Here is a 13,347-nt window from a genome sequence, read left to right on the forward strand (position 1 = left end):
AAAAAAAAAAAAGTTATTAAAGATTTTTTTTTTTCTTTTGGCATGTATTTTAGCCGAGGAATGAAGTTTGAGAATGTTCAAACTCTAACAGATGCCATTTATGACATTATTCTTGACATGAAGTGGTGTTGGTAGGTATTACATAAGAAGTCAATTTGATAAAAACTCTTGGTCTGTGAAATCATATGTATTTGGTACTACTAAGTATTAAAATACTAGCAAGCTGAAAAACCATTTTTGTTTTTCTTGTTTTGCTTCCCAATTCCTATTCTCCTTTTGAAGAGAGTGTCCGTCATCAGGCAGCGTTAGCTTTGAACAGGGAAAAGTGTTAGGTGGTCAGGCAAGATGGAGTGACATGCTCTATGGCCTTTCTTTAATTCCATCTAATGTTCCATGGTTTACATTTCCTCTTTCCTTCTTCTCTCTCAGCATCCCTAACATGGTTTCAGGGTACTTGGTCTCAGTTTGCAGGCATTTCAGAATTATCAGAGAATTATCAGAGAAGGAAGATGATTCTCAGACTGCAAGAGGGAGATATAGGAAGAAGAAATTGGCTTAAAGAATGGGAGAGAACATTCAATTAGACACGCAAGGCGTGCTGCAGGACTCCTCACTGAGTGGTAAAGTGACTTTGTTCAAGCTAGATGCATTTAGATGCGTTTCTCCTTGCAGTCAAAAGGGAGGAACAGGATGGTGTTTTAAAGTGCCTTCTGGCTTTAATGTATAGAAGAGCATAATCTGGGGTTGTGTCAGCTCGACTCAGTAGCCGTGAGACTTGAGGCAAGTCATTCTGCACCTCAGTTTTGTTTTGTTTTTCTTCAAAATGGGGATGATGACGTCTTTCTTATCAAGTTATTGTGTAAATTAACGACAGTGTCTACAAAGTACTCAGTAATGCCTGTCACGTGGTATTCCAGACAGATGGATAACCAGTGCTGCTGGTGTTACTGCTATACTCTGAAGAATTGTGGTTTTTGAAAACCCTGAAGTATTTCATATGGTAAAATAATCCCAATCTCTTTTTGAAAAGGGTCGATCAAGCCGGGGTGATATGTAAACAAGAAGGGATATTTCGTGTCAATTGCATGGACTGCCTGGATCGCACCAATGTGGTCCAAGCCGCCATCGCCCGAGTGGTCATGGAACAGCAGGTAATTGGGGGGTCCACTGCATTGTAAGTATTCATTTCTAATTTTTTTCCACATGTAAACAACTAAAATCGTTGTTCTGTAGAACATTTACAGCATACAGACGTCCTTGTTGCATTAAAACCCGGAAAGTACAACCTTCACTAGAAATAAGTTGAATTAAGTGGCATTTTCTTAAGTACTCATTTCAAAAATGTGAGGCCCAACATTTCAACGTTGATCGGGTGGCACTGTGTGGCCATACATCTTTTTTCTCTCAGCTCCAAATCCTGCCTTGTGTATTTGGGGCTGGGAGTCTGCGGCGCCTTCTGCTCAGCCAGCTGGCGCTGGGCCAGGCTCTGCCAGTAGGAGGCGCCAAAGAAAGACCGTGAGGCCGGAGGAGGAAGAAGGGACAAGCTTCTACAGCTGTGTTGTAGCCGTTTTGGCGCCTTCTCTGCAGCTGTTGGCTCTTGGGGCACCACAGAACCAGCCTTTATCCTGCACACCCCAGTTGGTGGCAGCTGCTTCCTCCAGTCCTAACATCTGTTACTCAGTGTCCCCCTTTAGATCTTCAACCCCACAACACCTGAGTAATGAATTCTCAAGGTGGATCTTCTTAGCACCGTGTCCGGGCTTTTTTGATAGAACCTGGGGACTGTTTTTTGAGATGGTGAGTCTCTTCCTTTGCACGTTGCACTCAAGCAGCCAGGTTTTGAGTCTCAGCCCTGGCTGTACCACATATTAGGTGTTGACCCCATGCAAAAGCTCCACCTCTCTAAACTTCTGTCTCTGCATCCTTAAAATGGACCTAATAAGAGTATTGATTGCAGCGGGTTGTTACGAGGAGTAAATGAGATAATTGGTATAAGAAAAGCTCTTAGAACCCTAGCCTCCACACAGAGTTCACACTTACCGGACGCTTACTGCTCTTCTCCTGCTAATGTTATTGTTGTTTCAAGAGGCTTTTTTTTCGATAGTCTCATTTCATACGCAAATTTAAAACAAACACAGAATATGAGCCTACACATTAAAAATTACACCAAGACAGTATAAACATTTCATTCTATTTAATCATGTGTAGCAACTGATAAAACTCTCTCAATTATGCTTTATTTTGGAAAAGTCCAAAAACACCATTTCTTTTATTTAAGGGTCCGAAATTGTACATGAACATGCTTCTGTTTTCTGCAGTGTATATTTTATGCTATGGTTTCCTACCTAATATGTAGCTAATCCACCAGTGTGTTAATTTTAGCTGAAAAAATTAGGTGTGATGCCCCCGGAACAGCCACTACCAGTGAAATGCAATCGGATCTATCAGATAATGTGGGCCAACAACGGGGACTCCATTAGCAGACAGTATGCTGGGACAGCTGCTTTGAAGGTAAGTACCGACAGCCAGCTTTTGTGGATCATTCTGTGGGACACAGGATGCGGTTTTAAACCAACTTCATTTTTGAGAGAAAGATATGTGGGCTACAGATGGTAGTCCATGTATCTGACTCCTTTCTGGAACGTTCGGCTCAGGCAGCGGTCACATACTCAGATTCTCCTGGGGCCAGGTAATGTGACCACACATTAGCTTAAAGGGGAAGATGGGGGCAGACCTAAGGAAGAGTGTATCTTGTCTCAGGAGGGGGCTGTTCTGCTTCCGTATGGGGACAGAGGCCCAGTGTGGCTAGACCTTCCAGCTTTTCAAGGGAGTTTAGAAATCTGGAAATTTATGTGAAATAGTTGGTTTTTAAAATGTTACACAGATAAAACATGTCTGTTGCTAGAATTCGGTCCCTAGCATGATAATTTGCCTCCGCTGAGTTTGAATCCCAACCCTGCCCCTTACTAGCTCTGCAACCTTGTGCAAGTCACTTAACCTCTCTGTGTCTGTCTCTTCATTTGTAAAACAGGATAATACTAGACACACTTCAAGACTGTCATGAGATTATATGAGTTAATGCATGTGGGGGCTTAGACCATTTCCAGGCACACAATAAATGCTGAAGAAATGTTTTGCTGTCTTTTTGTGGTTGTTATGAATAAGTCTTTTGAAGATCCTACAGAGCTCGGATCTTCACAGAATTTAATTTAAATATAAACTATAGTTACTGGTCACCAAATACTCCTTCTGTGGGCAGTAAGAAATGGTGGAATTAGTTTAAATTAGTTTTATGTTAATTTTCCTTCAAGGTTAATAGTTCATTTCAGGATATTTCTTATAAAAAATTGTATCAGGGTCCCAACCGGCATCAAATAGTCCATCTTTTGGTTGAGTGATAAATATCAAAAAGCTTTTTATTAATTAAGGAAATTGGACTTTAGAAGTCCTTGTAAAAGTTACTGGTTAAAGAGAAATACTTTTATGCACCCAACATCAGAACACCTAAATACATAAAGCAACTACTAACAGAATTAAAAGGAGGAATAGCAGTACGATAATAGTGTAGGGGACTTTATTTTTTTTTTTTAAGATTTTATTTATTTATTTGAGAGAGACAGAGCATGAGCAGAGAGAGGAAGAAGCAGACTCCCTGCTGAGGAGGGAGCCTGTTTCAGGACTCGTTCCCAGGACCCTGAGATAATGACCTGAGCCGAAGGCAGATGCTTAACTGACTGAGCCACCCAGGCACCCCAGTAGGGGACTTTAATAACCCGTTCTCCACAGTGGATCATCCAGGCAGAAAATCAGTAAGGAAACAGTGAATTTGAACAGGACTGTAGACCAACTGGACCCAGCAGACATATATAGGACATTTCATCTAGGAACAGCAGAATGAATACACATCTTCAGAAGCACACGTGGAACATTTTCCAGGACAGATCATAGGTTAGGCCACAAAACAAGTCTCAACAAGGTTCAAAAAGATAGAAATTGTATCAGGTATCTTTTCGGACCACAGTGGTATGAATATAGAAATCGATAACAGGAAAATTAGAAAATTTGTAAGTATGTGGAAATTAACATACTCCTGAACAGTGGGTCAAAGAAGAAATCAAAAAGGGTTAAAAAACAAAAACAAAAACTTGAAACAAATGAAAATGGAAACACAATATACCAAAACTTATGGGATGTGGCAAAAGCAGTTCTAAAGGGAAAGTTTATAGCTATAAATGCCTACATAAAGAAAAAAGAGGGGTGGCTGGGTGGCTCAGTCGTTAAGCTTCTGCCTTCGGCTCAGGTCATGGTCCCAGAGTCCTGGGATCGAGCCCCGCATCGGGCTCCCTGCTCCACAGGAAGCCTGCTTCTCCCTCTCCCACTCCCCCTGCTTGTGTTCTCTCTTGCACTGTGTCTCTCTCTGTCAAATAAATAAATAAATCTTTAAAAAAAAAAAAAAAGATCTCAAACAGCCTCACTTTACATCTCAAGGAACTAGAAAAAGAAGAAAGTAAGCCCAAAGTTAGCAGAAGGAAAGAAATAATAAAGATTAGAACAGAAATATTTGAAAGGGAGTAAGAAAAACAATAGAAAAGATCAACAAATAAGAGTTGGTTTTCTGAAGAGATAAACAAAATCAACAGACCTTTAGCTAGACTAATCAAGAAGAAAAAGGACTCAAAATTACAAATGAAAATGACATTATAACTGATAACATAGAAATACATCGAATCACAGGTGGCTACTCTGAACAATCATATGCCAACAAATTGGACAATTTAGAAGAAAGGGATACATTTCTAGAAACATACAACCTACCAAAACTGACTTATGAAGAAATAGAAAATCTGAGCAGACCAATGAGTTAAGGAGATTTGATGAATCAGTATAAGCAAAACCTCCCAAGAAAGAAAAGCCCAGGACCAAATGGTTTCACTGGTGAATTCTACCAAATATTTAAAGAAGAATTAATGCCATTCCTTCTCAAATTCTTCCAAAAAATGCTGCATGATCTCACTTATATGTAGAATCTATAAAAATCAAACTCAGAAACAAGAGTTTGGTGCTTACCAGGGGATGGGGGAAATGGAGAGATGATCAAAGGGCACAAACCTCCAGCTAAGTCAGTGCCCTCTAGGGACTTGCTTTGACACCTCTGTTGTGAAAAGCAAGAGAAACAAAACAATTTTGGATCATTCTACAGTGATTGTAATGGGCAGCAAGTACAGAAATCTCTGCTCTTTCTCAAAACACACACATCCACATAACAGTGGTTAAATCCCATTGTAATAAACTCTAGGGAACTGTCCACACTTTCCCTCATCAGAAATTTGTGATTTTTGAGTATCATACCAGTTTGAGGCTTGAAAATCTTCTTGTTATTTGTTATATAGGAAATTTTGACCTGTAAATTACAGAAATTCTACAGATTACCAAGAGTGGATTTCCTTTGAAGCACCATCCGACTGTGAAGACTTGATGCCACTGATAGTGATCTCATTATTTGATGTCCTTGGGTCACAGCCAAACACTAGTAGATATTTTAACTTAACTACATTATTTAGAAATTATAAAAGCCTATAGAATTTTGGTCTTGTATTGAAAGCCCACATTGACTTTGGGAACATTCTTGGGTTTGAATCAATTGTCAAAATGACTTTTTCCTTGACAGGGTGACTTTACAAGGACAGGAGAAAGGAAGTTAGCAGGAGTTATGAAAGATGGTGTTAACTCGGCAAATAGGTATTACCTGAATCGATTTAAGGATGCTTATAGGCAAGCTGTTATAGGTAAGGAACCTAAATGCCTTTCTTTCTTTAAAATTTGTCATTCCTCTGTGATGAGTGTTTTACAGAAACCAACTTCATTGACATAGTTCATGTTTTATAATATACTTGTTTTTCTATATTCATCATCTTACCCAAGAAATCAAATTCAAATTTTTACAAGACTCGAATTTGAGGAATTTTTTAGGCTGAAGCAACAAGAGCAACCGCTCATTCCCATACATATTTGACAGATTGCTGTTCATGCCACAGAAGGCAGAGTTGAGGTTTCTGGAGTATGGAATGAGGTAGCCTAAAACCTCATCAACTGAAAACCCCACATTCTATTTGTTTTTCCATTACTCAAGGCTGAGAGATGTAATGAGATGTCTTTCTTTCCCCCGTATGACATTTATCGTATGTTCTTGCTGTAGGCAACACACCATCCTTTCCAATAAGAATGAATGAACATAAGGGTATCAGATTTAGGGATTATCCTAACCAGTTCTTATCATTATTTGGAAGAGGAAATGGAGGGTAGCTTGCCTAGTGGAATTCATACGTTGGCATATTTTGTAAATTTAATTTGCATGAAAGTATTACCTCATAGGATTAAAGTAAATGCAGAGCATATTGGATTAGATCCAAAGTAACAGCTTGTCCTATGGTCTGAGAATATTTTTTAAATCCTATTTTTAATCTGATTATTTGTCATACATGAAATAGTAGGGCCTCGACACAGGCCAGTTAGGAATTTGAGATGTCTAGTGTAAAGAAGTTTGGTTTTTGCCACACGTAGGGTGTGTGTTGACTGGAAAACAGGATTTCAGCAGTTTAATCAAGGAAAAATAAGATACCTTTCCTCCCTTGTTGGATCTAGCAGCTCAGTTATGTCACTGCAGACCCAGGCTCTGTCCCTCTCTCACTCTGACCATCCATAGCATCAGCTTCACCTGAATCTTGAAGCTGGATTTCTTCAAAGGTGAGAGAGAGAGGCCAGTAGCAGTCTGGGCTTACTGCTTCGCCTTGTAAGGCCAGTGGTCGGCACCTCTGTCCCAGAAGCTGACAGTCTCGCTGTCCTGCCCGTCTGTGGGGAATGGATTACAGTGCTTCCTGAAGCTTGAGCTACATGCCACACCATGAAGAAGTTAGCTTGTCTGTTCAGATCCTATGCCCATTTTATTTTATTTTATTTTTAAATATTTATTTATTTTCCAGAGAGAGAGTACAAGTGGGGGGGGGGGGCAGAGGGAGAAGCAGGTTCCCCACTGAGCAAGGAGCCTGATACGGGGCTTGATCCCAAGACCCTGATATCATGACCCGAGCTGAAGGCAGACGCTTAACTGACTGAGCCACCCAGGCACTCCTCTATGCCCATTTTAAAATCGGCTTGTCTTTTTGTTACTGAGTTGTAGGAATTCTTTATATATTCTGAATACAGAATATCAGATGATTTGTAAATACTCTCACCCATTCTGTGGATTGTCTTTTCACATTCATGATCTTGCCCTTTGAGACACAAAAGTTCTTAATTGTGATGATGGCCACTTTGTCGATTTTTCTTTTTTGTTGCTTGTGATTTTAGTGTCATATCTAAAACAAAAAACCCTAATCCACGATCACCAAGATTCATGCCTATGTTTTCTTATGAGTTCTGTTGTTTTAGGTCTTACATTCTCTTTTGTTTTTTAAAAATGTATTAGCAAATTAAGATGATGATAGATATTAACACTTTCTACTCTAGATTTGATGCAAGGCATTCCAGTGACAGAAGATCTTTATTCCATATTTACCAAGGAGAAAGAGCATGAAGCTTTGCATAAGGAGAATCAGAGAGGCCACCAGGAACTGATTAACCAGCTGTTACAAAGTTATATGAAGTTACTGCTGCCTGATGATGAGAAGTTCCATGGGGGCTGGGCCCTCATTGACTGTGACCCCAGGTGAGTTGGAGTGATGTCCTGGTAACTAATGGCACTTAAATTTCTGATGCTGTTGTCCTAATTAGTACTAGTGGTTGTCCATAAAGCTGTGGGCATGGATGCGTGATGCATGGCAGTTTTCAAATACAGGGCTGGTCACCAAGGCAAGCTGACTGAGGCCCTCACCTTGGGTGCAAAATTAAAGGGGCATTAAAACAACTCAGTAATGAAGAGAAATATTTTAAAGGAATATTTGATTTTTTAAAAACCCAAATTGTAGAACTACAGTTCACAGCTGGGCCTCACCCCCCTCCCAAATCTAGGTTTATTGTTTTAAGCACATACCAGTGCAGCAAGAAGTGCGGTGATGCCAGTTACTTTGGTTGGTTGTAAAGTATCCAGGCCTTTCACAAAATAAATAGGCCAACTAATGCTCAGCATATTTTAAACAAAAATCAGTTTCAAGTCATTCTTCAAAGTGAACGGCAGGATCTAAATTTATTCACCAGATTGAATGTTTGCTTCTAGGCTGAAATCCAACATTATAATCTTCACTATTATGAATCAGAAACATTGCAGAAAATTTTAGACCAAGCTCTGAGGATAAATGGCTCTATTTAGATTTTATCTTCTATTACGTTTCATGTGATTTTAATAAAAGGGGCATAAAACAAGCTTGAAAGAACAACTGAATGCAAGGTAATAGATATATATAAATAAAAAACAATATTGGCTTTAGGTTCATTGGGAAACCTTCCATGACTTTAATTTCATGGATTATTTCACTTTGATAATCAATACTTTATGTATGGATGCAATTTTCAGACTCTGGAGATGAGGTTTTCCTCACATACAAATTAGCAGAAAAATTCTATGCTCCTATGAGCCATTTGGTAAAAATTTTTGATTTATGTACCTTAATTTTTTTTAATAGCAGCTGTTCAACTTAATGCAGCACCCCAAGAAAGGTAGTACTTTTAATTCCCATTCAGAAATAACTGCAGGTTATTTTGCTTGCGTTTTAACTTTGCACTTGAGATTTTTAAAGGTGTTGTGATGGTCAGTATCATCTTCCTTAGATCAAGTATTTTTATTTCTACTTTGGAGATAATTGAAATAGGGAAAGACCAGAAGGTTTATTTCTAAAGCCGACTCCCATTTTATAAGGTCACCTTGCACCTGACTTGATTTCTGATCCTGTAATTCTCCTGTAAATTTGGTATCCTGGATGAGGAGTTTCAAACTATGTAAAGTGTGTTTAGCTGTGCTATTTAAAGCTTGCTACAAAATTGGGATAAGCACTCTTGTTCGAGTCTCTTGTTAGGAGTCTCTTGCATTTAAGAACAACATGTATAAAAACGCTCAGACGTCTTTCTGGAGACTGGACTCACTGGCATAACCAAAATTGCTGTGTTGTACCAGTGCTGTATGTACTGAACCAACTCAGGGCTGAAACCAGATGGTCTCCTCTCCTAGGATCAGGTCTTTAAGAAAACTTGTTGGGTGGTTAGATTCCCAAATCCATAATAACTTCCCAGATGCCAAATGCCTACTCCAGTTTTCTCTTTTCTTCATTCACGATGAAATACTTCTCTTTTGTTCTGATTTTGTTCGATTCCTACCCCTCTCTAGTGCCTAGCAATCGAACTCCTCATTTTTCTTTAAGCCTGCACTATACGATTTGACTTTCTGATAACTGGGAGCCAGTGATTGTGTTCTGTTCATCTTCTTTGGGAAGGCTCCTCCTGAAGCATAACTTAATGGATAACACATGCTAGACAGCAAGGTCACTGCATCCTTCCCTTTGCTTGGTGGCCTCGTTTGGGTTATACAGGTGAGGAGCGCTTTCCAAAAAACAAACAAACAAACAAACAAAACAGACCCTTCTCTTCTTCACTGCAAGATAAGCTTTTGCATTCCAGCACATTATCACATTTTTAGCAAGTGGCGCTACCCCCAAAGATTACCAATGGCTATTTCCAAACAGTCTCATGTTTCATGATGGATGACGAAACCTTTCTGGGCCTTTAAGTTCATCTAATTCTGCACTTATTGCTGCCTTGTCTATAGGTCTCAACCTGGCCCAGGATTTACGTGCCTGATGATCATAGTCAGGGGAGTTAGTGAGCTCTACATATTCCTAATTCCAGAACGCTTCACGCTCCCAGCTCTGCCCCAGTGGGTCTCTGCCCAAGCTTTCTGCAGACTCTGCCTTGTAGTTCCATTTGTATTTTCTGGTCTACTTCTTCAAGCCTTTGTTTTAGGATTGCTCTTCGCTCGAATTCTTCAGCCTTGGGCCTCTGGCTAAATCTCCTAATTTCCAGTTTGTTCCTGGTTTCCCTGCCTCTCTTCTTCACATGTCACCCCTGCAAGATGTTATGTCTTCTCATTCTTTCTTAGATGGGCTACTGCTAAGTTTTATTGTGAGCGAGTCCCTTTGCCTGTTTTACGTGCCAAAGCACATTCACCACCGCCGTCGTCATCCTCCTCTTCCTCATGGTTGTTGGTGGCCAAAAGGGGCCCGTCATGGAGTCATGGAGTCACGGACCTGATGGTACCTTTTGACCATTGTCCTATGGGGCACGGAGAGATTCTGCAGACTGTCCCATCTTCTTCGATCTCATTGGCCGAGCTGCTGTCTGCCCTCCGTCTTGGTGCTAACACGGAGCAGTGCCTGGTGGAGAATGGTTCTGTGTGCTGTCTTTTCAGTACAGACACTAACTTGGGTCTAAGGAGGAATGGGCAAGGAGCTTCATCGCCAAACAGGACAATGGGAGTGTCTGAGGAAGTGATGTATTGATTCTCAAGAGGAGGGGAACAGACTTAGGGCATTTGCCTGTGGTGTGCTCCTGGGTGACAGGGACAGACTATGTAGGTCTGAGACTCTCCACTCTGGTCTCAGAAGGATCTCCTCTAAGGTTGACCATACCAGAAGTGGTTGCATCTGACAATGGCTGAGGTGTTAGCGCTTGCTAGTCTTTTTCTTGCCTCTTGTGTTTCCCACTATTACTGTTTTACTAGAAACTACTGCCTTTGAAGCTGTGAGACGAGATGATGCGGATGGAGTAGATAATGAAGCTGATGCTTTGGAGTCAGTGACTCGGAAGGTCATGTTTTGGCTTGTTGGCTTGGAGAACAGGCTGGATAAGGACCTGCCTGTCAAGAGTCTTGGTATGTTTGTGGTAATGGGAGACACTTCGCCACCCTGTGGCTGGCCCCAGTCTTGGCCCCTTTGGGCTTCACAGGTGATCTGGAGCCTTAGATTAGGGCTCTAGACGAGCTGGAGCAGGAATCAGCATTGTTTCAGAACAGTCTTTTCTTCTCTTCTGCCTTTTATTCCAAAGGAGATGCTTTTTCAGATACAGAATTAGTACCATCTTCAGATTCACTACATTTTCCTCTCAGGTGGATTGTTCTCTCATGGGTATCATGTGTCCATTGGAATTTCTTTAAGAACCCTCCTAGTTAGCTCCTCTCTACTTTGTCTTGTGGTTGCCATCCTTTCTAATACTGCTAAAATTTCTTTAAAATTTTAGAACCACCTCGCCACTGGTATTCTTCATTTGCAAAGCTTGAAGATCTTCCGGTTGGTGGACAGTTTGCCCCTGAAGAGAGATGTTTGGAAACTGGCTCTTTGGCTAGCTGAGTTGCTACAGAACCTTTGTACAGGTTACCAGCTGAGCCAGAGCAGTGGACCAGGCAGACCTTGGTGCAGGACAGGGAGAGGCAGCTCTGGGAATGACTGCGCCAGCTCAGGTGCTCAGCCAGCCAGCCAGCCATGGGGCTTGGGGTCTTCACCAGTTGGTACCTGTCTGCCTCAACCATTCACTCCTGGGTTCTGTGTATGTTTTTAAAAACACCTTTATTAAGATATAATTCAGATGCCATATGATCCATCCATTTAAAGCATACAATTCAATAGCTTTTAGTATATTCACATTTTCATTATTCCAGAAGCAAGCCCTGTACCCACTAGCGACCACTCCCTCTTCTGTCCCTCTGCCCAGACAGCCACTAATCTAGATTCTGTCTCTATAGATGTCTCTGTTCTGGACATTTCATATAAATGGCATCATGTAACATGTAACCTTTTGTGACTGGCTTCATTCACTCAGCATCATGTTTTCATGGTTTGTACATGCTGTGGCATGTATCAGAACTTCATTCCTTCTTACAGCCGAATGGTATTCCGTCCTGTGGAGATAGCACATTTTGTTTGTTTTCTTCCATGGCTGGGCATTGAGGTTGTTTCCAACTTCTGGCTATTGTAAATAGTAATACTCTGAACAGTCATGTACAAGTTTTGGTTTGAACACCAGTTTTTATTTGGGGGTACATACCTAGGAGGGGGAATTGCTGGATCATGTGTAATTCTGTGCTTTTGAGAAACCATCAAGCTCTTTTCCACAGTGACTGCACCATTTGACATTCTCACTGGCCGTGTATGAGGGTTCCAATTTTTCCACCGCCTCACTAAAACTTGCTTTCCTTTTTTTTTTTTTAATTGTACTCCTCCTAAGGGGTGTGAAGTATCTCACTGTGGTTTTGATTTGCATTTCCCTACTGACAAAGGATGTGAAGGATTTTTTCTTGTGCCTGTTGGCCATTTGTTTATCTTCCTTAGAAAATGTCTATTGAAATACTTTGCCCATTTTAAAAACTGGGGTCTTTTTGTTGTCGGGTTGAGCTACGTGTTTTGATAAACTTTTACAGGGGTTAAGGTTGTAGAGGTGCAGGGTCGGATCCTATCTTTGTCTAAAACGCTGGTGTTTTTTGTTCATCATATTTTGGAATTAATTTTGATTTTTTAAAATACTGCACTAAAAATTATCTTGATGGCTTGGTGTTTTTGACGTCCCCTTAAATTTTGCGCCAGACACTTGGCGCACTGCAGTCCCAGCCGCTTAACTCGGGCACAAAACCAGTTCCGGCCGCAGTTGACAAGTACGTAGCCCTGCCACGGCAGGAACGGCCCCCTCCTTGCGCCTCCTCTCCCCCCACTCCCGCACCGCCCCTGCGCCGCCCCCGAACCGCCCGCGGGCCTCCCCAGCTCCACTGCCGCTGCCTCTTCTGTTGCAGCCCCGAGCTCAGTTTGGAGCGCCCGCGGCCAGCCCCCGGCACAGAGGCCTGCCAGTCCCGGTCGCCCTCCCAACCCCAGCCCTGCACCCCGTTGCCGCCAAAGCGCTGGGACCTGAATGACGGGTGCCTGGGGCCGCACTGTGGGTGGCAAGAGGAGCCTAAAAAGAGGAAGGACGCCAGGCGTCCTGCCCAGGTGCCCTGCGGGACCTCCACCAGCCCACTCTTTATTTTGCCCAGCTCTACTGAATCCGCTTCTTCTACCCCGAGTAGATGACCCCTTCACCCGTTTCAGTGGAGCAGCCACGCTGTTGGGCATGTGAGCGCAGGGGACAGACGCTCGCGGTGCCGCGGCCGCCCGCGTCCCTTCGAGCTGCGGTGACGGCCCCTCCCTGCCGTGGGCTCCGGCGGGGATCCTGGGCACTGCGGGCACCTTGGCGCCCCACCCCTTCGCGGGCCGGGCACCGGGCGCGGGCTGGGGGGGGGGGGGGGCGCATGCGCGCTGAGTGTGTGCCGCGGCAGCGGGGGCGGCCGGAAGCGAGATGTGTCTCCTGGGCGGGGCTTGGCGCTGCAGTTGCCGCAGTTGC

At 42.5% G+C, this 13,347-nt stretch overlaps 1 protein-coding gene across 4 annotated transcripts in view; it reads left to right on the forward strand.

Moving 5' to 3' along the window:
• INPP5F (inositol polyphosphate-5-phosphatase F) overlaps nt 1–13,347 on the forward strand; it is an 83,266-nt gene that overhangs the window by 61,266 nt on the left and 8,653 nt on the right. For 3 of the 4 annotated variants that reach the window (XR_003520409.2, XM_027596836.2, XM_027596835.2), the window contains exons 11-15: nt 54–131; nt 1,031–1,151; nt 2,383–2,511; nt 5,669–5,786; nt 7,507–7,705. Coding sequence is in view for 3 of the 4 variants with exons in the window: in XM_027596836.2 (XP_027452637.2) it covers nt 54–131; nt 1,031–1,151; nt 2,383–2,511; nt 5,669–5,786; nt 7,507–7,705 (645 nt within the window). In the remaining variant the exon portion in view is untranslated. Of the gene's footprint in view, nt 1–53; nt 132–1,030; nt 1,152–2,382; nt 2,512–5,668; nt 5,787–7,506; nt 7,706–11,220; nt 13,203–13,347 lie in introns of those variants that run through there. The other variant, XM_027596837.2, reaches the window with a different exon arrangement.

The sequence above is a fragment of the Zalophus californianus genome, chromosome 15, assembly GCF_009762305.2.
Source record: "Zalophus californianus isolate mZalCal1 chromosome 15, mZalCal1.pri.v2, whole genome shotgun sequence".
Lineage (NCBI taxonomy): Eukaryota > Metazoa > Chordata > Mammalia > Carnivora > Otariidae > Zalophus > Zalophus californianus.